Source organism: Odocoileus virginianus, chromosome 16 (genome assembly GCF_023699985.2).
Source record: "Odocoileus virginianus isolate 20LAN1187 ecotype Illinois chromosome 16, Ovbor_1.2, whole genome shotgun sequence".
NCBI classification, from domain to species: Eukaryota; Metazoa; Chordata; class Mammalia; order Artiodactyla; family Cervidae; genus Odocoileus; species Odocoileus virginianus.
The window spans coordinates 9,220,103-9,242,666 of record NC_069689.1 but is presented as its reverse complement, the minus strand read 5'-3'; the positions used below and the strand labels follow the sequence as shown (position 1 = coordinate 9,242,666).

The window sequence follows — 22,564 nt, the reverse complement described above, 5'->3', positions numbered from 1 at the left end:
TTAAATAACAATATATAATTATATGATATATATTATATTATATATTTATAATATATCAAATATTCTATATATTATATATTATATATAATAATGTATTAATTATATATAATATATATAATATATTGAGGATTGGAATGAAATTATATATTTATGAAAATATATTATGAAATATATTATAAAAATACATTATGAAAATATATAAATGAAATTATATATAATATATAGAATATTCATATTCAATTCATATTATTCATATATGAATATTATATTCATATAATATGAATATTCATATTCAATTTATATTATTCAATATTCATATTCTAATTATATGATAAATAATATATATGATATAAATAATATATACTGTGTGATATATAATATATAATATGTATGTAATATATATGTATATATATTACATATATTTATGTATTATATACATATAATATACAATGTATTTTTATTTTATATACTGTATATAGTATGTATATCATATATATATCATATATATTATATGTTATTATATAGGTTATATATATACATATAGATATTATATATAGAGAGAGAGAGAGAGAAAGAGATTCAAGGAATTAGATCTAATAGACAGAGTGCCTGAAGAACTATGGACGGAGGTTCGTGACATTGTACAGGAGGCAGTGATGAAGACCATCTGCAAGAAAAAGAAATGTAAAAAGGCAAAATGGTTGTCTGAGGAGGCCTTCCTTACAAATAGCTGTGAATAGAACAGAGATGAAAGGCAAAGGAGAAAAGGAAAGATACACCCATATGAATGCAGAGTTCCAAAGAATAGCAAGGAGAGATAAGAAAGCCTTCCTCAGCAATCAGTGTAAAGCAATAGAGGAAAACAAAGAATGGGAAGGACCAGAGATCTCTTCAAGAAAATTAGAGATACCAAGGGAGCATTTTATGCAAAGATGGGCAAAATAAAGGACAGATATGATAGGGACATAACAGAAGCAGAAGATATTAAGAAGAGGTGGTAAGATTACACAGAGGAACTATACAAAAAAGATCTTCACGACCCAGATAATCACGATGGTGTGATCACTCACCTAGAGCCAGACATCCTGGATGTGAAGTCAAGTGGGCCTTAGGAAGCATCACTACGAACAAAGCTAGTAGAGGTGATGGAATTCCAGTTGAGCTATTTCAATTCCTAAAAGCTGATTCTGTGAAAGTGTTGCACTCAATATGTCAGCAAATTTGGAAAACTCAGCAGTGGCCACAGGACTGGAAAAGGTCAGTTTTCATTCCAACCCCAAAGAAAGTCAATGCCAAAGAAACTTCAAACTACCACACAATTGCCCTCATTTCACACGCTAGCAAAGTCATGCTCAAAATTCTCCAAGCCAAGCTTCAACAGTACGTGAACTGAGAACTTCCAGATGTTCAAGCTGGATTTAGAAAAGGCAGAGGAACCAGAGATCAAATTGCCAACATCCGAGAAAGCAAGAGAGTTCCAGAAAAACATCTATTTCTGCTTTACTGACTATGCCAAAGCCTTTGTGTGGATCACAGCAGACTGTGGAGAATTCTTAAAGAGATGTGAATACCAGACCACCTGACCTGCCTCTTGAGAAACCTGTATGCAGGTCAAGAAGCAACAGTTAGAACTGGACATGGAACAACGGACTGGTTCCAGATAGGAAAAGGAGTACGTCAAGGCTGTATATTGTCACCCTGCTTATTTAACTTATATGCAGGGTACATCATGAGAAACGCTGGGCTGGATGAAGCACAAGTGGAATCAAGATTGCCGGCAGAAATATCAATAACCTCAGATATGCAGATGACACCACCCTTATGGCAGAAAGTGAAGAAGAACTGAAGAGCCTCTTGATGAAAGTGGAAGAGGAGAGTGAAAAAGTTGGCTTAAAGCTCAACATTCAGAAAACTAAGATCATGGCATCTGGTCCTATCACTTCATGGCAAATAGATGGGGAAACAGTGGAAACAGTGCCAGACTTTATTTTTGGGGGCTCCAAAATCACTGCAGATGGTGACTGCAGCCGTGAAATTAAAAGACGCTTGCTCCTTGGAAGGAAAGTTATGACCAACCTAGACAGCATATTATAAAGCAGAGACATTACTTTGCCAACAAAGGTCCATCTAATCAAAGCTATGGTTTTTCTAGTAATCATGTATGGATGTGAGAGTTGGACCATAGAGAAAGCTGAGCGTGGAAGAATTGATGCTTTTGAACTGTGGTGTTAAAGAAGACTCTTGAGAGCCCCTTGGACTGCAAGGAGATCCAACCAGTCCATCCTAAAGGAGATCAGTCCTGAATATTCATTGGAAGAACTGATGTTCAAGCTGAAACTCCAACACTTTGGCCACCTGATGCCAAGAATTGACTCATCTGAAAAGACTCTGATGCTGGGAAAGATTGAAGGTGGGAGGAGAAGGGGACGACAGAGGATGAGATGGTTGGATGGCATCACCGATTCGATGGACATGAGTTTGAGTAAACTCTGGGAGTTGGTGATTGACAGGGAGGCCTGGCTGTAGTCCATGGGGTTGCAGAGTTGGACACAACTGAGCGACTGAACTGAACTGAATTGATCCAGGTCAACGAGCCATCCATACATAGACACATCCATTTAACACTGACAGTTTATTTTTCACCCACCAACCATTCATTTATCCAATCACCATTCTACCTTCCACCCTTCCACTATTCTTCATCCAGCGACCATCCACCATCCATCACCTATCTTCCAGTCTACTCTATCCATCCATCCACCATCTGTGACCATCCATTTAGCCATCCATCACCCGTGAACAGCGATCTGCATTCACCTGCCACTCTTCACATCTGTTCACCACCAACCACTGAGCCTCTGTCCACCATCCACCATCTAGTCATTCATGCACCTCTCTACCTTCCAACACTCATCAATCACACACCACTCATTCTCCACCCACTATCACTCCATTACTGTCCACTCATTCATTCACTCACCATTTCCCATCAGTCCATTCCTCATCCATCCAGCAGCCAGCACAATACCATCCACCACTCACCATGCATCCAGGGTCACCTGCCCACCATCCTCCACACACCAGACACCAGGTACCGGCCGTCTGCCACCATCCACAGTCCACCAGCCTAGGAGGCAGGAGGGCCCTGCCTGGACCCGGCCAACGCAGGCAGCTGGGTGCAGCCCCAGCTGCATCTGGGGCAGGGAGGCGCCCCGCCCCCAACGCACCGTTTCCTTGGGAAGTGGTCCCCACAAGCCCCCTTTCTGAGCGCCCAAGGTCCTCAGGTCCTGGAGCTGGGTGTGTGGGAGGGGCCCAGGAGTCGCTGCGGGCGGGTCGGAGGTGAATGTGTAAGCCTCCCGGCCGCCCCCACCCCGCCCGGTCACGTGGGCCCCGCGGGGCAAAGTCTCAGGGTCCGAGACACCGAAGGCCGGCGGGATGGGCGCGCCGGGCCGGGTCCTGTTGTGGCTGCAGCTGTTGGGTAAGGGAGTGGGGGTTGCGCTGGGGGCCCGACGCACCCGGAGACCCATGTCCCCGAGGGGCGCGCGGCGGGAGCGTGGTGGGCTGCGAAACCCGGCCGGCCGCCGGGCCCCTCCTCGCGCAGCGCCCGCGGGGCCGAGCGGGGGGCTCCTCGGAGCCCCCGGGCCAGAGCGATGGCCGGCCGCGCCCGCCCCCCGCCGGAAGCTGCCGCCGCCCCGCCCGCCCCCCACCCCCCAGCCCCAGGGCGCTTCTGACCCCCGCGTGGCCCCTAGGCCGGGGCGTGTCCTCGAAGCGGCCCCCGACTCCCCGGAGCTTGTAAGAACTGCAGCCCGGTCCCCGGGCCCCTCTCTGAGACCCTGGCGACCCCTCCAGACGCAGCTCCCAGACAGAGCCGGCCTGCCGCCCGCCCTCCGCCCCGGACCCCAGTTCCTTCCACTGGGCCGAGGCCTCCCTGCCCGATGGCCTCTGTCCCGTGGTCGCCACCATCCTGGCAGGGTGAACTGGGGGCGGGCGAGGAGGCGATCTGCGGGGGCGGAGTCCCTGAGGAAGGCGCGTTTCTACGGGCTGTGCAGATTCAGTAGAAGGTGGGGAGCCCGCGGCCAGGCTCCCGCAGGGTCTGGTCCCACGCCTGGACCCTCCAGCTCCAGGTCTCTCTGGATAAGGTCGTCCTTCCTGGGCACGGGGGGTTCCGGGCGGGAACCCCATTGCTCAGCCGTCCCCTCCCCAGCCCTGACTCGGGCCGCCGACAAAGTCTGGGTTCCCAACACCAACTTTGACGATGCCACCAACTGGAGCCAGAACCGGACCCCATGCGCAGGCGCTGCTGTTGAGTTCCCCGCGGACAAGGTGCCTGACCCCACTCCTGGGGCCGTGAGGGGGTCCCCGCGTGGTCCAGGCCCCAGGAGCCCAGTGAGGGGGGCACTCGCTGACGTCCCTTCTGCCTGCAGACGGTGTCGGTCCTGGTGCGGGAAGGTCACAGCATCTCAGACATGGTGAGCAGGGCTGGGAATGGACCCCGGGTAAGAAGGGGGCCCGCGGGTCCTGTCCTGGCAAACTTGACGCCTCTTTCTTGCTTCCTGACTGGCATCCACCTGGGGGGTGGACCCTACAATCTGCCGGCCCTTAGCCTGTGGAGGGGTTTCTGGAAGGGTGGGGAACCACATGGGAGGGGACACTGGCCCCACAGTCGCAGCCCAGGCTGTGCCCAGCCTCAGAAGGGGTGTGGCGGGCACCCCCTGTCCCTCCTGCCCCTGCCTCTGGGCCCAGTCGCCCAGGAGTCTGTCCTCGATAAGGTTTGCCCCAGGGAAACCCCCTCCCTGCCCCCCCCCAAAGCCTTTCCCGGGCCTGTGCATCAGAACTCAGGGGACCTTTTTCTCAAACTGATTCACAGTGTGAGTTCCAGGGTGGGGTCCTCACCCGGAGGCCACTGGACTCTGTGGGTGAGTGGGGGCCGCCGGTGGCCTAGGAGGCCTGGGCACCACTCACTCTGCTGCCCAGATGCAGGGTCTGTGTGCTCCTTATTTCCACCTGGAGGCACCACCTGTAGGCGGCTCGGTTAATTGATGGTTTTCGAAAGCGGCACCAATTCTGGGAGCCTGGCCCCACTGGGGACAGGGCAGGAGAGTTAGAGACCCCAGCCCTCACCTGCAGCCCGGGAAGGGGGCCTCGGGCAGGATGTGCTGGTTCCTATAGATCCCAGGTCCAGACACCCTTCCCACGCGTCCAACCCAAAGACTAAGGTGTGGAGGGGGCAGTGAGGGGGGCCTAATAGCTGCACCCAGGAGCCCCCACAGCTCTGGAGGCCGTGGCAACCAGACAGGGGCCTGGAGAAGGCGGGGGGGGGGGGGGCGCCTGGAACTGGCGGGAACCCGTGTATAGAGGAGCCAGCTGGAGAGGGGGGTGCTGGGACCTGGAGGTCCCTTCTGGCCGTCTTAGTTGCCTTGATGATCTCCTTGGAGAGTGCTTGGGGATTTCAAAGGAGACAACAGTCATGCATTCATTCATTCTTCACTCCCTCTTTCTGCCCTTTCCTTCCCCTGGCCCAGCCAGCCCTCTTTGTCCCCACACGTCTGTACCCCTTGCACCGCCCCGTGGGGCGCCCCCCTCACTTCCCCTGCCCATGCTCTGCCTCGAGAGGGCAGCCCTGGGAGGTCCTGGCTGGGAACAGCCCAGGGGCACAGAGACGGGCCCGAAAGCACCCAGTGTGGCCTGAGGGCCCTCCCCCAGCCCCGCCGTGGGGCCCCAGTCCAGCTACTGAGATGCCGCCTGTTAGGGGGCACAGCAACTCAGGCATTTAATTTGCATTTCTCTCGGTGAGGGACGAGGGCTTCCCTGCTGGCTCAGGCGGTAAAGCATCTGCCTGCAATCCAAGAGACCAGGGTTCAATCCCTGGTTCAGGAAGATCCACTGGAGGTGGAAATGGCAGCCCACTCCAGTGTTCTTGCCTGGAGAATCCCAGGGAAGGAGGAGGCTGACGGGCTACAGTCCGTGGGGTCGCAAACAGTCAGACACAACTTAGTCACTAGCACTTTGACTTTTCACTTTGGTTTGGAACTTCTCTCCCTGGGATTTTTCTCTTCCTGAACACCTCCCCTCCCATTTCTGGGCAGATTGCCCAGGAATCTATTATTTTCTACCCATTAATTGTCGAGTTACTGCAAATGTCTTCTCACTATGGACTTTGCCTGTGTTTCCCTTTGCTGATACGAAGCCCCTGTTATTAATCTATCAGATGCAAGACCGGTTGCTTTATACCTGTTTTCCGTTTTGTTTAAGCATCTCTTCCCTGCTTCTCAGTCACAACCATAATCAACCATAGATTATGTCTGTCCGCTCATGGTTTTCCCATCAGGGGCACATGTCTGAGTTGGACACTAACTAGGGAACCAGCTATATTCTTCTCCTTGGATCAAGCCTGGTTTCTGATGTCCTCCTCCAACCACCAGCCTTGCCCCTTGCTTTGCGGCACTGGGGTCACTGTTCACCAGCTGCCCAAGGTGTGGTGGGGGTTCTCTTCCAGCTTTGCCTGCAGTTCCTTTGGTCTTTCAGCCTGTTCTTCTGCCAGCACCACAGTGTCCCCACTCTGAGGCTCTGTGAGTTGTCTTAAAACCCATTGGGTCAATTTCCCCTGCCTCTCCTCCACTCTGAGAGGTCAACCCTCAGAGGACCCAGGTGGAAACCACCCACCCTGCACCTTCTTCACCCTTCTGGTTCAAGGTTGACTAGTTCTTTGTGGATCTGACTGTTGCAGAGAAATCAAGGAGTAGGTTTATCAGGTAACATCACCACCACCCAAACCCTGGAATTTGATTGGGAATGAATGACAACTTTATATATGCAAGTCATCCACTTGAGAGCATGGATTTTTCTCTTCAAATATTTGAGGTCATTGGCCATAGAACTCTTTACTAGAGTCTTAAAATGGTGCACATAGAGGTTTTGTGTTCAGTTCAGTCGCTTAGTCGTGTCCAACTCTTTGTGACCCCATGAATCGCAGCACGCCAGGCCTCCCTGTCCATCACTAACTAGTTTACTCAAACCCATGCCCATCGAGTCGGTGATGCCATCCAGCCATCTCATCCTCTGTTGTCCCCTTCTCCTCCTGCCCCCAATCCCTCCCAGCATCAGGGTCTTTTCCAACGAGTCAACTCTTGGCATGAGGTGGCCAAAGTATTGGAGTTTCAGCTTCAGCATCAGTCCTTCCAATGAACACCCAGGACTGATCTCCTTTAGGATGGACTGGTTGGGTCTCCTTGCAGTCCAAGGGACTCAAGAGTCTTCTCCAACACCACAGTTTAAAAGCATCAATTCTTCGGCGCTCAGCTTTCCTCACAGTCCAACCCTCACATCCATACATGACCACTGGAAAAACCATAGCCTTGACTAGATGGACCTCTGTTGAGGTTTTGTGTAGTAATGACTGATTTATAAATCCTTTATATAGTTTGGTTCCTATTGTGAATGGTGCCCTATTTTTAAGAATGATATTGTCTATGTGGTTATCTTTGTAAATAATGACCATTGTTCCTCTTCCTTTCCAGTCAGTCCCACCTCCTTTTATTTCTTTTTCTTTCCTTATATCATTGTCCAGGACATCTACCCCTGTGTTAAACAAAAGTGACAAAAGCAGGCATTCTTGTCTTGTTCCAGCATCAAAGAGAAGACATGTCAAGTTTCTCCACTATGTGTAATGTTTGCTGTAGGGTTTTGTAGATGACTTTAATTGTGGAAATTCTAATCTATTGCTAGTTGGCAGGCAGCTTTTTGAACAGTCATAAATGGGTTGTTGAACTTCCCAGTTGTTTTTTTTTTCTTACATTGACTGAGATGTAGCCCCCCGTCCTGTAGCCTATTAATGGGGTTTTCTGAGGCAGAACCGTCCTTGTGAGACGTACGTCTTCCTGGCACCTTCCTTCAGGTGCAGGTCTAAGCGCGCCCCTTCGACACTTGCCTTCCCTGTCATGCTGGTTTTGGTGGCACGAGACTCTCCACCGCCATCTGCTGGGACACCGTCATACACACTGCAGAGAACGTGGGATGGGGGCTTTTCTCATCCCTTCCTCCTTCCTGCGTTCTTGGGACGTGATACATTATTGGATCCAATCAGCTAATATTTTCTTTAGAATCCGCACATTTTTGTTTGTAAGTCAGCTGAGCCTATAATTTTTTTTTCACTTCGTCGTCCATTTGGTTTGGGTTTATTTATTGTTGGTTGCCACGGGTCTTTGTTGCCGAGTGGACTTTCTCTTGTTGCAAGGGGGGGCTCCTCCTCGTTGTGGTGTGTGGGCTTCTTGTCGCAGTGGCTTCTCGTGTGGAGCCCAGGCTCCAGGAGCTGTGGTGCGTGGGCTTAGCTGCTCCGTGGCATGTGGAGTCTCCCCCAACCAGGAATCGAACCTGTGTTCCCTGCACTGGCACGTGGATTCTTACCCACTGTACCACCAGGGAAGTGCCTCGATTTGGTTTTGGAATGAAGATTACAGTGGCCTCATAAAATGGACTGGTGATTTTTCACTCTTTTTCTGTTTTCCAGAACAACTTCGGGAAGAAGAAATTAAGTTTTCCTTGGAGGTTTAGTAGAGCTCACCTATAAAACCCTTGGTTGGACTGGGAATTTGGGGAATAGGAGGTCTTTGACTGACATTTAAAATTCTTTAATGCTTACTTGTCCGTTCAAATTCCCTATTGCCTCTTGCATCAATTTTGATATTTTAAACTTTCCTAGAAATTGGTATATTTCATCTAGGTTTTTGGAAGTCTTACTGATTTGTTAACCTTTTCAGTATCTGTATTTTCCATTGAACAAGTGAGGTCTTTATGTCCATGACCTTGCGGTCTCTCCCTCCCCCAACACATTTTAGTCCTTGATTTAAACATTTATTAAGAGACAGCAATAAGTATTTTTGTTATTTCATCATGAAAGTATTTCACAAAAGTATTTCATCACCCTCGTTCCCATTTCTCTTCTTAGCATCTAGATTCTTTCCTTACTTCCTCCAAAGCATGTTTTCAGGGTAGGTCTCTGTGTGGCAATCCTTCTGAAGTCTTTCAGGCTTAGAGATCATTTTATTATCCTTTAATATATGACACACTACTCCGGGGGGCAGAACCATGTCCAGGGCAGTGCCTGTTCTGCAGACTTGGGATGTCTTCAGGCAGCCTGTTCTGCTGTCTGCATGCGTTGTTGCTGAGAAACCCAATCCTTGAATGTTTATCCTTCCTGGGTGATTTCTTTCCCTCTGCCGCTTTTACAGTGTTCTCTTTGTCTTTGATATTCACAAACATAGCATTCTGTGATTTTTCCTTATTTGGCATTCAATGAGACCTTTCCTTTTTAAAATATTTTTTCTTTTTTACATACATAACTGGCAGTGCTGTGTGTGTTAGTTCCTTGACCGGGGACTGGACCCCAGCCCCTATATTGGAAGCAGGCTTAACCACTGGACTGCCAGGGAAGTACCCAGTGAGACCTTTCAACCCGAGGTTTCCCAGCGTTGCTCAGATGCGGAGAATTCCTCCTCACCGTTTCTTGAGACGCGCCCTGCCCTTGTATCTGAAGGCTGGTGCGCGTGTCGAGCTCCCACCGCTCCTGGTTTCTCTCTCGCGCGCTTTCCTGCTGTCTTTCAGCTGTGGCATTCATCGTGTATTATTTACACTTCCCGCTTTGGTTCGGTTGAAAACCAAGTTCTTGTTGGAGCGTCACACTGCGGACACCCGCCGCCCCTCTCGAGGCGCCTGCGCCCCTCGGTCCCCAGGATTCGGCCCTGGCGCCTGCGGGGGGCTCTGCCTGGCTGGCACGGGACTCACCCCCAGCCGCGGACGAGGCTGGCCAGTGACCTCCACTCTGCCCGGCGTCAGCCTGCCGAGCAGGCCCAGTGCCTGGGGGGCTGAAGAGCGGACCCTGTGGAGCAAGCTGGGGCCTCTCCCCCGAGTTGTTAAGCGTCGGGGACCCCCACACCGAGCAGCCCCCCTCACCTTCCGCCCCGACCCCACGGTGGGGTGGGGTCCCCGGGCTGGGCGTGGGGCGGCGGGCGGTGCCCCCCTCCGCGCCTTCACTCGGCCTCTGGGCGTCTGTGGAGAAGGAGCTGCCCGCGCTGGAGGGAGGCGCGCGGCTCCACGGCCCCACCGCCCCGGTTCCCGCTTCCCCAGCCGCACCTCTGCCCTCCCTCACGGTCAGGGCTGCTCCAGGGGCCCCGGCGGCTTGGCTTTGTGGAGCCGACGCGCCCTTGAATTGCAGCTTCTCGGGGGAACGGCGGCCCTGACGAGAGCCACGCTGCCGCAAAGTAGCCCCTCCCTCGGCCAGCGGACCCTCAGCCGGGGTGAGGTGCCCCCGGCCCCGACCTCAGCGGCCCAGTCGGCGGCCTAGACTCTCCCGCCCACGGGGACGGGGCTCGGGGGTGGGCGCACAGCCGGACCCTCCAGTGCCCACCCGCCGCCTCAGCCCGTGCCTCCCGCAGCTCTTGCCGCTGGACGGGGAATTCGTCCTGGCCTCGGGAGCTGGATTCGGCGCCGCGGACGCCGGCTCGCGCCCGGACTGTGGCACAGGTGAGGGGGTCGCGCCGGGGGGCGCGGCCGGCCGGGAGGGCGCGTTCCCGGCGGAGCTCAGCGTTGCGCGCTCGCCCAGGCGCCCGCGCGCGTTTCCTCGACCCCGACCGCTTCCTGTGGCTCGACCCGCTCCTGTGGCGCCCCGGGGACGCGGCGAGCGGCCTCTTCTCCGTGGACGCCGAGCGCGTGCCCTGCCTCCACGACGACGTCGTCTTTCCGTCCGACGCCTCCTTCCGGGTGGGCCTGGGCCCGGGCGCCGGCACCGTGCGCGTCCGCAGCGTCCAGGCGCTGGGCCAGGTGGGGAGGGCGCGCGGGGGGGCGGGCGCGGGTCTCCCCGGAGCGCCTCCTATCCTGCTAGCCTGGTCGGTTCCGGGCGCTCAGACGCGGTCTCGTGCTCCGGCCGGTTCCCGGGCTCACCCGGCCACCTGCAGACGCTCGAGCGCGAGGAAGACCTGGCGGCTTTCCTGGCGTCCCGCGCGGGCCGCCTGCGCTTCCACGGGCCGGGCGCTCTGAGCGTGGATCCCGAGGCCTGCACGGACCCGTCGGGCTGCGTCTGCGGCAACGCCGAGGTGAGGGCGGCCCGCCGCGGGGCGGCTGGAGTGGCGGGAGGTCGGGGCTGTACCGCCGCGCCCCGCCGTCTCGCCCGCTCTCTCCCCGGGCGCGCGGCGCTCTCTCCTGGTCTGCCCCTCGCCCTCACCCCAGCTCCCCGTTTCCAGGCGCAGCCGTGGATCTGCGCCGCGCTACTTCAATCCCTGGGTGGCGGCTGCCCCCAGGCCGCCTGCCTGGAGCCCCTCCGGCCCGAAGGGCAATGCTGCGACCTCTGCGGTGAGCGCCCCGCCACGCCCCTCAGAGCTGGGGCGGCGCGGCCACCCGGCCTCGCCCCAGCCTGTTTCCTTGCCGGGCTCGGACCTACGGGGCTGACTCCTTCTTCCCTTCCTGCTGCAGGAGCTGTCGTTTCGCTGACCCACGGCCCTGCCTTTGACCTGCAGCGGTACCGGGCGCGGCTGCTGCACGCCTTCCTGTCTCTGGTACTGCGGCCGCGACCCCAGCCCGGCCCCCACCCTTCCGCCGCCGGGGTCTGGGAACACCCCCTCCGCCTCCTCCTTGATGCGTTCGCTCTCCGCCTGCAAAGCGCTTGTCCCTGCCCGCTTCGTCCCCTCAGGTCCGAGGGACGGAGTCCCCGGGCCAACTCTGTTCCCCTCCAGCCCCAGTACCAAGGGCTGCAAGTGGCCGTGTCCAAGGTCCCGCGGCCGCCCAGGCTCCGCGAAGCCTCAGGCGCGAAGGCGGACACAGAGATCCAGGTGGTGCTGGTGGAGGCCGGGCCCGAGATCGGCAGCGTGGGGCGCCTGGCCCGGGCCCTCCTGGCGGACATCGCGGAGCACGGTAACCGCGGCGCCCCTTTCCCAGTTCCCGCCCCGGTCTCGTCCCGCCCCGGGATTCTGAGCCGGCGCCCTCCGTTGCAGGCGAGGCCCTCGGAATCCTCTCGGCGACTGCTCGAGAGTCTGGCGCGCCTGTCTGGGGCGGCTCGGCGGCGGGGCTGAACGCGCCGGCGCGCGCGGGGCTGGCGGGCGGCTTGGCGGCCGCCGGGCTCCTGGTGCTGCTGGCGCTGCTGGCGGGGGCGCTGCTGCTGCGCCGCGAGGGGAGGCTCAGGTTCGCGGGGCTCGGGGACGCGGGGCGGGGGCTCGGGGCTCGGGTGTGTCGGGCTCACACTCGTCCCTGCTCCAGGTGGAGGAGGCGCGACGAGGCGGCCCCCGCGCGGGCCGGGGCGCCGCTGGGCTTCCACAACCCTGTGTTCTACGCGGCGGACTCCGCGGAGGCGGTGAGGGGCGCCCGGGGTCGGGGGTGCGCGACCTCTTCGCGATCGGGCTCCCTGACTCTGCGCTCCCGCAGCTCCCGACCCCGAAGTCGGACCAAAGGAGCTCCAGCCGCAGCTACTTCCTTAATCCGCTGTTTGACGAAGCGGAGGCCGAGGCCTGAGCGGCCGCGTGACCGACCCGTCGCACCCCGACCCCAGCCCCATCCAGGGGGCATCGCGGGCCCCGCGGGATCCCCCACCTTCTGCTGGCCTAGCCCAATAAAGCGATTTTTTGCACCTGCTGTCAGCGTGGACACCTCGCGCATATCCTGCGCCTGTCTGCCCCTGCCTGGTCGGAGATGGGAGGGCCAGGTCGGATGGTGAGGGGTGGTCCTCAGAGCCCGGTCCCACTGGTGCCTAGCCACCCAGGGCAGTCCTGGGTGTGCCTGTAGGCTGGGGCGGGCCGAGGCTTCCGGCCTGAGAAGGCCCTCCCAGAGCCAGGACGGCTTGCAGTGTTCCGGAGGAGCCCAGAAAGAAGCCCTTACTGGGGGAGGGGGGTTCGGGGGCTGCGCAGAAGAGGGTGGCGGAGCCGGCTGCCAGCTGCTCAGGCCCAGGTTGAGTGGGCTGCACCAGGGCCAGATAGTTGGGCCTGGACTTCCGTGGGGCTAGGGTGCCCAGCGGGTTGGCCCAGCAGCACAGTGGGTCTGTCCCCTCTGCAGGCGGGGGCAGAGCTGCCCGCTTACCGTGTTCGAGAGTGGCTGCATGCTGGCGTGTGTCCTGCGGGAGGGGGCTCTTTGGTGTTGGAGGCCTTGAGGCCAGGACTGGCCCACGCCCCCCTCCTGTGGGCAGCTGAGGTCCGCGGTGGGTGAGGGCTGAGCCGCTCTGGGTAGGACCGTGACTTGGTAGGTAATGACGGGCCGGCAGTGGGACGGTGATGTGTGTGTGAGATTGTACGGACAGTGTGACCAGCTTGAACTGTCAGGGAGACACCTCCGTGCCCAGCATTGGGAACACCCGCCCCCAGGGTGACTGCTGGTGACCTGCTGACGGTGAATTCACTCTTACGCTCCCATCTCTGTGCTTCGCGGCCAGCACCTTGTGAAGCTCGGCCACATCGTGGGTGGTGGTTACTCTTGGTGCTATTACAATAGCTAGTATTTCATTTAAGAATGGCTCACACTTGAGCACCTGTTTCAGACCAGAAACAGGTGCTCCTGTGGGTCAGACGTCTGGGTGGGTGGGGCAGGGTGGGGGGCAATACCCCACGCCCTCTCTGACCCCACTGCCCACCACCTGCTCACTGTGGGCCTGCACTTGCATTTTCTAGGTGCTGGACGTTGCCTCGGGGCATCTGCCTGTACCTTGTGTAGGGACGGCGGGGGGGAGGCGGTTCGCGGGGCTCCTGCTCCCCCTGGGGCAGTGGTGGGCCACTGGCCGCACTGACTGGCAGAGCTGCAGGGGGCCCGGGATGCTCCCCAGGAACTGTGTGCCAGCTCTCTGCATCCTGTCCATCCTCAGCGCCCCCTGCCTGCATGTCACCAAGAGCTTATTGCGGGTCAGTGTACCCAGCCCGCCACAGGCTCCTGGGTCCCCAGAGCCCCTGAGTGCCATGTGCTCACCCTACCTCCTCGTGAGCGCCCCCTCCTGGGGATGGTCAGGCAGTCCTGTTTTCTCTCTCTGAAGCCTAGCAGGGACACTGGCCAGACAGCCCCTCCCTCCAGCCAGAAGCCCACCCCAATCCGGGGCGTCCCCGAAGGCCCCCCGGGACCTGGGCAGGCGACAGGTCCTGGCCTCCAGCTCCTGCCATGTGGACTCCGACCCCCCACCACTGCAAGGCAAGATGGTTCTTCCAGCACAGGGGGCCTTCTGGTGCACCAGCTGACTACAAGTCCATTCAGACAAACCACCGAGAACTTTAAAACTGCCGTCTTCTGCTTTATTGACAGGTAAATTGTTCAAAAATGTTCTCACGATTCAATAATTACAAAGACTCAGACTTACATTAAAAAAGTAAAAACCAGAACCCCCAGCAGGTGCCAGCCCCCGCAGAAGGCCCGGGGGGCGGGCAGGCAGGTGCTGGGTGTGTGGCACGCACGGGCAGGCCGTGCTGCCCACGTCACTCAGCACTGACTCACGGCAAACGCACGTCTTCCACAGCGTGGCGAGGACGTCGGCTGGCAGGGGCAGAGGGAAGCCTGCCGGCGGCTCCCGGCAAGCTTTCAGAGACAGGCCGCGCCGGGAGGGGAGGCAGAAGCGCGCGGGGTGCTGGGGGTGGAGTGTGGCGGCGTCTACACCATCCAGTAGAGGGCACGAATCGCAGGGCTCCATGCGGGGCGGGGTGCCCCTGGCGCGGCCTCTTGGCCCGTGGGCACGGGGCCCAGCACCCGCCACCCGCTGGCTTCAGGGCCGGAGGCTGAGCTGTGGAAGCGAGCAGGACGCAGAGCACGGCTGACTTCACAGTAGTAGAGACGTGACACGTGTGGTTGTGACGGGAACGGGCTGACCCGAGAGGGCGTCTGTCCACGGCTACAAGGTCGGCAGGAGGACTTCCACCTCCATGTATGGGCTAAATGAACGAAAAGGCCACGAACTAACCTCCACGTTTCCTGTCTTCAAGACTCTAGTGACACTGGGAATGATATACAACTTCCTACCATGCTCCTAAGCGCCTAGGAAACGGCTTCAGGGAACAGGGCCGGACACGGCCCCAAGGCCGTCCTGAGCTGCCTGCATCCATGGGGGCCGCGGCCGGCCCTGGAGGGCGGGAGGGGCCGGAGGCATCCTTCATGTGCAAACAAGCTGTGTCGCCTCACAGCTGTGCAGAGGGTGATCTGGTCTACCGCCAGACAGTGCGGCACGGAACTGATTGTTATTATAATAAAGCATTTTCTTCATCTCCATATCTACACATCGAGTCCACATTTCCTTGGACAACACTGGAGGCTCAGCTCAGTCTTGGCACTGACACTGCAGACCACCTGGGCCCCCGGCCCTGTGGCGGGAGCCGGCGGCTTCAGGCATCGCAGGACGGCTGCTCCAGGCCTTCGAGGGGCAGCTGGCTCCTGTGGGGGGAGTTGGGGCTTGGTGGGCCGCTGGGGTTGGAGCTGTTGGATGGAGTTGAGTGTTTGGTGGAATCTGAATCGGGCTGTGAAGACAGAATGGGGAGGGCGTGAGAACCACCGCGGAGGGGAGCTGTCTGGGCCGGGCGTCTCCTTCCGAGTTACCGCGACACTCTCTACAGGCTTGTCACGTGGTCCCTGCAGGAGATCACAAACCAAGGCCCACCACCCCCGAGACTCGTGTAACTATTACCAAAAGGAGTAACTGCCATGAAGAACCCAGGCAGTGCTGCGACCAAGTGGGCCAAGGTCACAGACGTGCGGCTCTTTCAGGGAATAATAGGAACTTTCTCCACATGACACCCAGTGGTGAAAGGCAAAGCTCCCCATTCAGAGCAGGAACAAGGCCAGGTTGCTGCCGTCACTGCTGCTCAATACCATGCTACAAGGTCCAGCCACTGGGTGAGTAGAGACCGCATCCACCAGGGAAAGGAAGAAGTAAAAGCATCTCTGCTCACAGCTGACCCAACTCTAGGGATAAAAACACTAAAGCGCTTAACGAATTCAGTAAAGCTGCAGAATGCAAGGTCATCACAAAAATCAGTTCTGCTTCTAAATACCAGCAATAAGCAATCTGAAAAAGAAACTAAGAAAACAATTCCATTTACAATAGCATCCAAAAGGATAAAATATATCCAAGAACAAATTTAACCAGAGACGAAAGATCTGTATACTACGACTATAAACACTGCTGAAAAAAATTTAAAAAGACCACCTGAATAAATCGAAAGGCATCGCATGTTCATGGATTGGAAGACTACTGTTAAGATGGCATCAACTGTGATCAACCTTCAGATTCAATGCAATCGTTACCAAAATTCTAACAGACTTTTTGGGGCAGGCACAGAACTGGAAAAGCCAATCCTCAAATTCACATAGAACTGCAGAAGACCCAGAAGAGTCAAAAGAAAACTGCCTAAGAAAAAGCTGGAGGCATCACACTTCCCAAACTCACTGCTTCACAATGTACTGCTGGGACTTCCCTGGTGGTCTGGGGGTTAAGAACTCGTCTGCCAACTCAGGGGACATGAGTTCAATGCCTGGTCAGGAAACTAAGATCTCACATGCCGCGGGCCAACTAAGCCCATGCTCCACAGCAGAAGCCACTGCGATAGGGACTGCATACCATGACGAGAGAGCAGCCCCCACTCACTCACTAGAGACAGCTGGGCAGCAACCAAGACCCAGCGCAGCCACAAATAAGTCAGTCTGAAGGAGAAGCTAAGAAACTGTCCTCAAAATGGGGAACGAACAGATGTGTTGCGCTCCCGCAGGTTCCAGGTGCTGCAGCAGACGCTCCAGGAATAGCAGCATGTAGACAGAAGCAGGCAGCAAACACTGACGGGCAACCGGACAGGATGGAGGGAAGGAGGCGGCGCCATGTGCTTCAGAGGGAAAGCGGCTCAGATCCTCGCCCGCACACGCCAAGACACACTCTCACACCCCTCAGAACACGGTGAACAGAAAGGAAAAGCCTCCCAGGTTCTCAAAGAGAATTTGTCTTAATTGAAAAAGACTGTACAAGAACTAAAAATTTCTACATGTTATAGTTCTATATGACAACACCCTTACAATTAAAGACAAAATTAAAATGTCAGTGATACTGGGAAAAGTACTTGCAGCAGGTAACACCCACAATCTATGAAGAGTTAGGAGGAGACAGTCCCTCAAGAGCAGCCGGGTGAAGGGTGCAGAGGTGGACTTGGAAATGGCTGACCACACGCCTCGAGTTCTGGGCATGCCAGGAAGGTGAGGGACTCTTGGTGGAGCCCTGTTTCTGCCGTCACTGCGGCAGCCCTACGCCCCCGGCCTCCCATCACAGGAGTGCTGCCGGGGCCCAGCCCTCGGCACGCGGCCTCCTGCTCCCCCCCCACCACACGGGGGGACTGAGGACACTGCCATCTGGAGTGGGACCCCCGAGAACACCCGTAGTGACCCCCAACACTGATCCCACAGGGCTGCTGGAGGTGGAGAGAGGGCAGGACACACGAGGCCACTTGTGCACCTCCTGGGGTTCCAGCCATGTCTGTGAGACTACGCGGAAACGTCTCGACATAAGCAGCCTCCCTGCATGCTCCACACATCCGGCCGCCCGCCCAGGCAGTGCCCAGGAGGAGCCCTTGGCCGCACCATCCTCAGCGAGGCCAGGGGGCCAGGCCACTGGCAGCCGGGCCTGAAGGAGGCCTCAGTCTCTCGAGGCCACGACGCAGCGGGGAGAACCCTCGTCCTTCTCCAACAGACTCACAGACTCGGAGCCCGTGTCCTCCCGCTCTGGGCACAGCCCGAGCAGCCCAGAGAGGGAGGTTCTGGGGGGTTGGGGGCTGCGGAGGCCTGAGGTGGCCGCTCCAGGGCAGACGGAGCCTCAAGCCTGGGGGGCTTCCGCCTTCACCAGGTGAACCTCACCTCTTTGTCAAAGTCCTGGTCAGGGTCAGACATACTCCTTAGCGGCATAGCCACTCCAGGTTCAGATCCCCCTGCAAAGTGAAGATGGCCGTCACCCTAGGGGAAATAGTCGCAAGCAGAGCTGCAAGCCCTGGCCCCGTTTCCAGGCGCCACTGTGGCCCCTACCTGACGAAGGCCAAGAGACGTAGGGCTTGTTCCTGGGCGGAGGCGGGCGGGATAGGTTGGCGGGGGCCAGGCCCGGCCTCTCCTCCTGTGTGGGGGGCACGGCACTCTGCGCAGAGAGGAGTGTGTCAGCTCAGGAACACGCACCAGCTGCCCGGGGCGGGTAGCTAGGCCCCGGGCAGAGCGCACGGGCCACGTGCAGAGCCTGCAGCAGCACCAGGCGGGGGCCCTGGGCCTCGGTGGGGAAACTGTTGGGAAGGCCCTCTGGACAGCCGCGTCGGTCAGCTTTGCCCCAAGAACTGGCAGTGAGTGAGGGCCAAGCATGCTACCTGCCCTTACTGCGCTGTTTTGGCAGTCATTTTTGACAGCGATTTCCTCGTGACGCGGTAACAGACGGCCAGACCCTCAGGGCGCGTGGGGAGGGGAGCGGCGGGGCGGCCGGGGCTCACCAGAGGCAGGTCCATGAGCACCTGCATGCCGTCGCCCGGGCCCATGTGGGCCACGTGGTTGAAGTTGGTGGGGTTGGAGATCATCTTGGACCGCAGCTCCGGGTCTCGGAGCATCTCTCTGCAGAGGGAGGCGGCGGGGGCGGCGTGAGGCCCCGCCTCGCCCCGCCCCACCGGCCCGAGGCCCCGCCCCGCCCCCGCGGCCCCACCTCCGCTGCTGCAGCCGCTCCTCCTCCGGGACCTTGAAGACAAAGCGCCTCTTGCTCCGGGTCCGAAGCATCTGCTTCCGGCTGTTGTCCGAGGTGTCGGGCACGTTGAGCACTGTTCCTGCGGGCCGGGGAAGCGTCGCACGGCTGCTGCCTCCTAGGAAGTCCCCCCCACCCCCCCTCCATCCTCCGCTCCCTCCGCAAGAAGGGCTCACCTGAGGCCTTGCTCTTGAAATAGATCAGGCGGGGAGGCTCGCAGTTGAGGAGGTTGAGGCTGCCTTCCAAGTTCAGGGGCCGGATCTGTGTTGGAAACCAGATGGGTGAGGTGGCTGCCTGCGGGGGTCGCGGGCACCGCACGCGCACCCCGAGCCTTACCCTGCGCAGGCCGACCGTCTGCACCCACTCCATGGTGCGCACGTCGAAGACGTCCACGCCGTACTCGCTGTACACCGTGACGTGCGTGGGGCTGCAACCTAGCGCAGACGGAGCAGAGGGTGAGCCCTGGCCGCCCGCCGTGCGGAGGGAGCCTCCGCCCCTGACACCTGACAGCGTTTTAAACACCACGCCTATAAAGTGCTGGCGACGACCTGCTCAAAACTTCGTTTTTCATTTAGCTTGCTTGCTATTCAGCTACAGCAGAAACTTCTGTTACTTCGGGCAGAATGCGCCGCAAATCCAGGTAGGGGCCTAACGTTTTTTCCTTAAGGCAAACTCCTTCTTTGAGAGATACCGGCAAGTCAGACTTCTGAGTAAATAGTTAAAATCTCCCCTAAGAAACTACCGCTATGCTCCGGGCGAGGCGCTGGCCTTCCCCGAAGGTGTGTGCAGGCCGCCCTCCTGAACACACGCGCGCGGAGGAGACGATCACTCTCCTGCCACGGGCTGGGGACCTGCTGCTCTCCCCTCCCCCAGAGGGACGGGCCGCTGCAGGTCTGCATGGAAAACCCTCCTGGGACACCAGGGCTGGGAGACAGAGGCCCGCGGGCCCTCTGGCACCTGAGGTCCATGGGGACTATCCTGCCGTTAGGACAGCAGGGAGGATGTGTGAGCTGGCCCAGACAGCGCACTGCGGAGGGCGCAGCGAGATGGGGCCCCGACTCGGCCTGGTTCCTCTCCTCTCACGTCCCAGGGCTGAGAGTTACTCCTTCACCCTGTCGCACTTAACTAACCGAATTTCTAAAAAGCTTCTGCTATGTTGCTATTAGATTCCAAACGGGCTGCCTGATCACACCTGCTCTTTGGAGCACAAAAAAGAAAATACAGTAGGGTTCAGGAAACAAACAAAACATGCTGAAACCAGTCTCCAGACTGACCCGGAAGTGGCACTTCAGACAAACCGGAGGCCTCCTGGTGCCACACGTGAAGAGGCCAGATCATGGCGCCTCCGGGGGCTGCTCTCCTCATGCGGGAGCACGCGGGGCTCCGCCTGCAGGCAGTTTACCAACGGACTGGTAAACTCCGCTGCCCAGTTAAAAGACATAACTATTTAAGTCAGCAGGAAGGCCCCTGCTGTGTGGTGGGCAGGTCACCTCCCCGCGTGGCTCCCAGGCTGTTCCTTAGGATGGGGCTCCCGTGACCGGGGTGGGGTGGTGTGTGTGTGAACACACGCGTGCTCACACGCGTGCTCACGTGGGGCCCGCGATGAGCGGGAAGCAGTGCTAGTTCTCCACCCTGAGAGCTCCTGATTGCTCTAACTGCTCTGGAACTAGCTGGTGTCTGTACTGTGCATAGAGATGAACCGAGCACAGAGAACGAGAGAGGGCTGGACTTGGAAGAGAATGCAGCAACCTCAGTGCCAGCTCCCTCCTGGCCAAGATCAGAGAGCGCGGCCCCAGCGACCTGCATCCCGCTGGAGTTACCAAGTGGCCGTGAGCCCATTCCTGCACCGGCCGCCCACAAGGATGAGGGGGCGCAGCAGGGGAGACCAGGAGGGGAGGCGCTGAGGCCATGGCTGCCCGCACCGTGCCCGGGCCCCAGCCAAGCACGAACAAGGCTGGGGAACAGCCAGTTCCCCTTGGGCCCCGGCTCCTGGTCCCAGCGCCTGTGGGTGTTCTGCCAGTTTGGTGAGGTCAGTGACAAGGCAGACTCAGGAGAGTACTTTTAGGTAATCAGGGAAGAACAGAACACCCCCTCCCACCCTGCCAGCTTGAAGTTGATGTGTGACCCGCGGGTGACCACACAGACCAGCTGCTACACCCTGTATTGAGCAGGTGGAATCTGAGGTTAGGCTCTTTGACATGAGAGCAGACGGCAGGCCGGCAGGGCGCGGAGCACAGACTCTAGCGGCCGGCGCTGTCATCCTGTCAGAAGGGCGCTCGGTTGAGCCACCCGGAGCAGCTCCTGCCCGCAGCCTGGCATCTGTCCCAAGAGGACCCCGGCCTAGAGATCGGGGCCGAGTGCTTTCTGCCCACAGAAATGTTTAGCTTGTTGTCATGACTGTGTAAAGTTTACACGTCACCAAGAACGTCTTTTAAAGAGTAAAACAACGCAGGTCCTTCTCCCATCCACCTTGCCTTCCCCCCGCGAGGCCAGTCGTCTGCTCGGCTCCTCGGCTGAGGGCCCCCCGAGGGAGGGGTGGGCAAGCCCAGCTGGATGGCCAGGGAGTGGCCCTGGGCCCACCCTGTCCCCCGCAGCAAGCTGGGGAGTCCGCCTCTCCTGCTGCCCCCCCGAGCACTCGGCTGAGGGGCAGGAGGACAGACCAAGACAAAGAGGACACGTGCTGACGGCGGGCGGCAGCGGTGACGGGGTATGGCAACAGAAAACATATACATACTACAGGCAACGGGCGCCGCAGGCCACATGAGCTCCTGAGCGCGTGACCTCCGACCTTGTGGGTCCACGTACAGTCCCATGTGGCTGAAGCAAAGCAGGTACTCCTCACTTTTGAGCTCCACAGCACAAAGGGCATCAAAAGACTGTTGTGAGAGGAACGTGAGCGAGGGGTCATTGGGATTTACCAGGTTTAGAGCCTGCCCATCTCCCTGGGTGCTCAACAGAGAGAACCCGGAAGGGTAGCCAACACAGAGCTTGTCCTTGAGCACGGCCATCCACTGTACATTGCCAGGGGCCACAAGCTCGCTGAGCTTCCTGTGGAAAGGCTTAGTTCTCTGGATCTCATAGCAAAGGACCAGCCGCTTCACTGCCACGAACAGGCAGGTGGGGCCGCTCTTCTTCAGCGTCCCGGTCGCTATGAGCTGGCAGCCTTTTGTCTCTGGAAGCTTGATGTCCACGTTGCTCTCTGCCCCATCGAAGGAGGACCACGGACAGAGGTGGACGTGGTGGTTCCGGCCGCATAGGAGGACGGCAACTCTCTCTTTGGGGGCGAGCTCGATCTGGTACACCTTCTTGTAGTCAGCCACGCGGACAATCACTGCGGGATGCGGCGGGAGTGTGAGGCCAGGGCTCTGTGGACGCCCCCCCACCCCCCCCACCCCCAGGAAGCCCTCCTGGTTCACACGCCCCTCTGTCTCCGCTACTGCATCGTCTCACTCACATCCCTGGCCCAGAACCCTGGCTGGGAGGTGCTGAGTGCAGGGAGGCCCTGAGAATGCACCCTGGGTCCCCCCTCATCCCTGAACTCAAGACCCTGCATCTGGAAAACAAAGGGCTGTCTCCAGCTTCACTGGAGCCTTAGATACACGCACGGGAGGGATGCAGCCACCTGTTCCTGGGGGCCCAGATCCACCCAGGACCCTCGACACCCTCCCGAGGTCAGGACCACCACTGGGGTTTGAGTCAGAACCCTGGGTCTGGATCCCGATGGGGAACAGCTCTGCAAGAGCAGCTGCCAGCCCAGGGCCACACGTGCTCCCCATTCTTCCCTGGGGCCAGAGTGCCAAGACCCCAGGCTCTGGGGAAGGGGCCACTGCCCCCTCAGGGCAGCCCCCTGTTCCCGGGGGGACCCCCGGAGCCAGG

The 22,564-nt window shown here is 57.8% G+C and overlaps 2 protein-coding genes across 2 annotated transcripts in view; one reads left to right on the top strand and one right to left on the bottom strand.

Moving 5' to 3' along the window:
- Nucleotides 1-3,389: 3,389 nt before the first annotated feature.
- Nucleotides 3,390-12,615, top strand: AMN (amnion associated transmembrane protein). The gene is made up of 12 exons (XM_020913457.2): nucleotides 3,390-3,478; nucleotides 4,205-4,323; nucleotides 4,425-4,469; nucleotides 10,431-10,518; nucleotides 10,598-10,815; nucleotides 10,950-11,087; nucleotides 11,235-11,343; nucleotides 11,464-11,546; nucleotides 11,724-11,901; nucleotides 11,982-12,168; nucleotides 12,244-12,337; nucleotides 12,409-12,615. The coding sequence occupies exons 1-12, from the start codon at nucleotides 3,436-3,438 to the stop codon at nucleotides 12,493-12,495; spliced, it is 1,389 nt and encodes a 462-aa protein (XP_020769116.1). The 5' UTR covers nucleotides 3,390-3,435; the 3' UTR covers nucleotides 12,496-12,615.
- A 1,620-nt stretch (nucleotides 12,616-14,235) lies between these two features.
- CDC42BPB (CDC42 binding protein kinase beta) overlaps nucleotides 14,236-22,564 on the bottom strand; it is a 99,972-nt gene continuing 91,643 nt past the window's right edge. The window contains exons 30-37 of the mRNA XM_020913531.2: nucleotides 21,423-22,019; nucleotides 19,025-19,122; nucleotides 18,865-18,949; nucleotides 18,653-18,770; nucleotides 18,447-18,564; nucleotides 18,001-18,106; nucleotides 17,836-17,906; nucleotides 14,236-15,458 (exon numbers count right to left, since the gene is read on the bottom strand). Of these exons, the coding sequence (XP_020769190.1) occupies nucleotides 15,327-15,458; nucleotides 17,836-17,906; nucleotides 18,001-18,106; nucleotides 18,447-18,564; nucleotides 18,653-18,770; nucleotides 18,865-18,949; nucleotides 19,025-19,122; nucleotides 21,423-22,019 (1,325 nt within the window). The 3' untranslated portion in view covers nucleotides 14,236-15,326. The remainder of the gene's footprint in view (nucleotides 15,459-17,835; nucleotides 17,907-18,000; nucleotides 18,107-18,446; nucleotides 18,565-18,652; nucleotides 18,771-18,864; nucleotides 18,950-19,024; nucleotides 19,123-21,422; nucleotides 22,020-22,564) is intronic.

Excerpts from the sequence above, each read along its gene's own strand:
- AMN (XM_020913457.2), top strand. The coding sequence starts at position 3,436 with ATGGGCGCGCCGGGCCGGGTCCTGTTGTGGCTGCAGCTGTTGG. Across the intron at positions 11,088-11,234 it reads GCGTCTGCGGCAACGCCGAG|GCGCAGCCGTGGATCTGCGC; the intron begins GTGAGGGCGGCC and ends CCCCGTTTCCAG. Across the intron at positions 11,344-11,463 it reads GCAATGCTGCGACCTCTGCG|GAGCTGTCGTTTCGCTGACC; the intron begins GTGAGCGCCCCG and ends TTCCTGCTGCAG.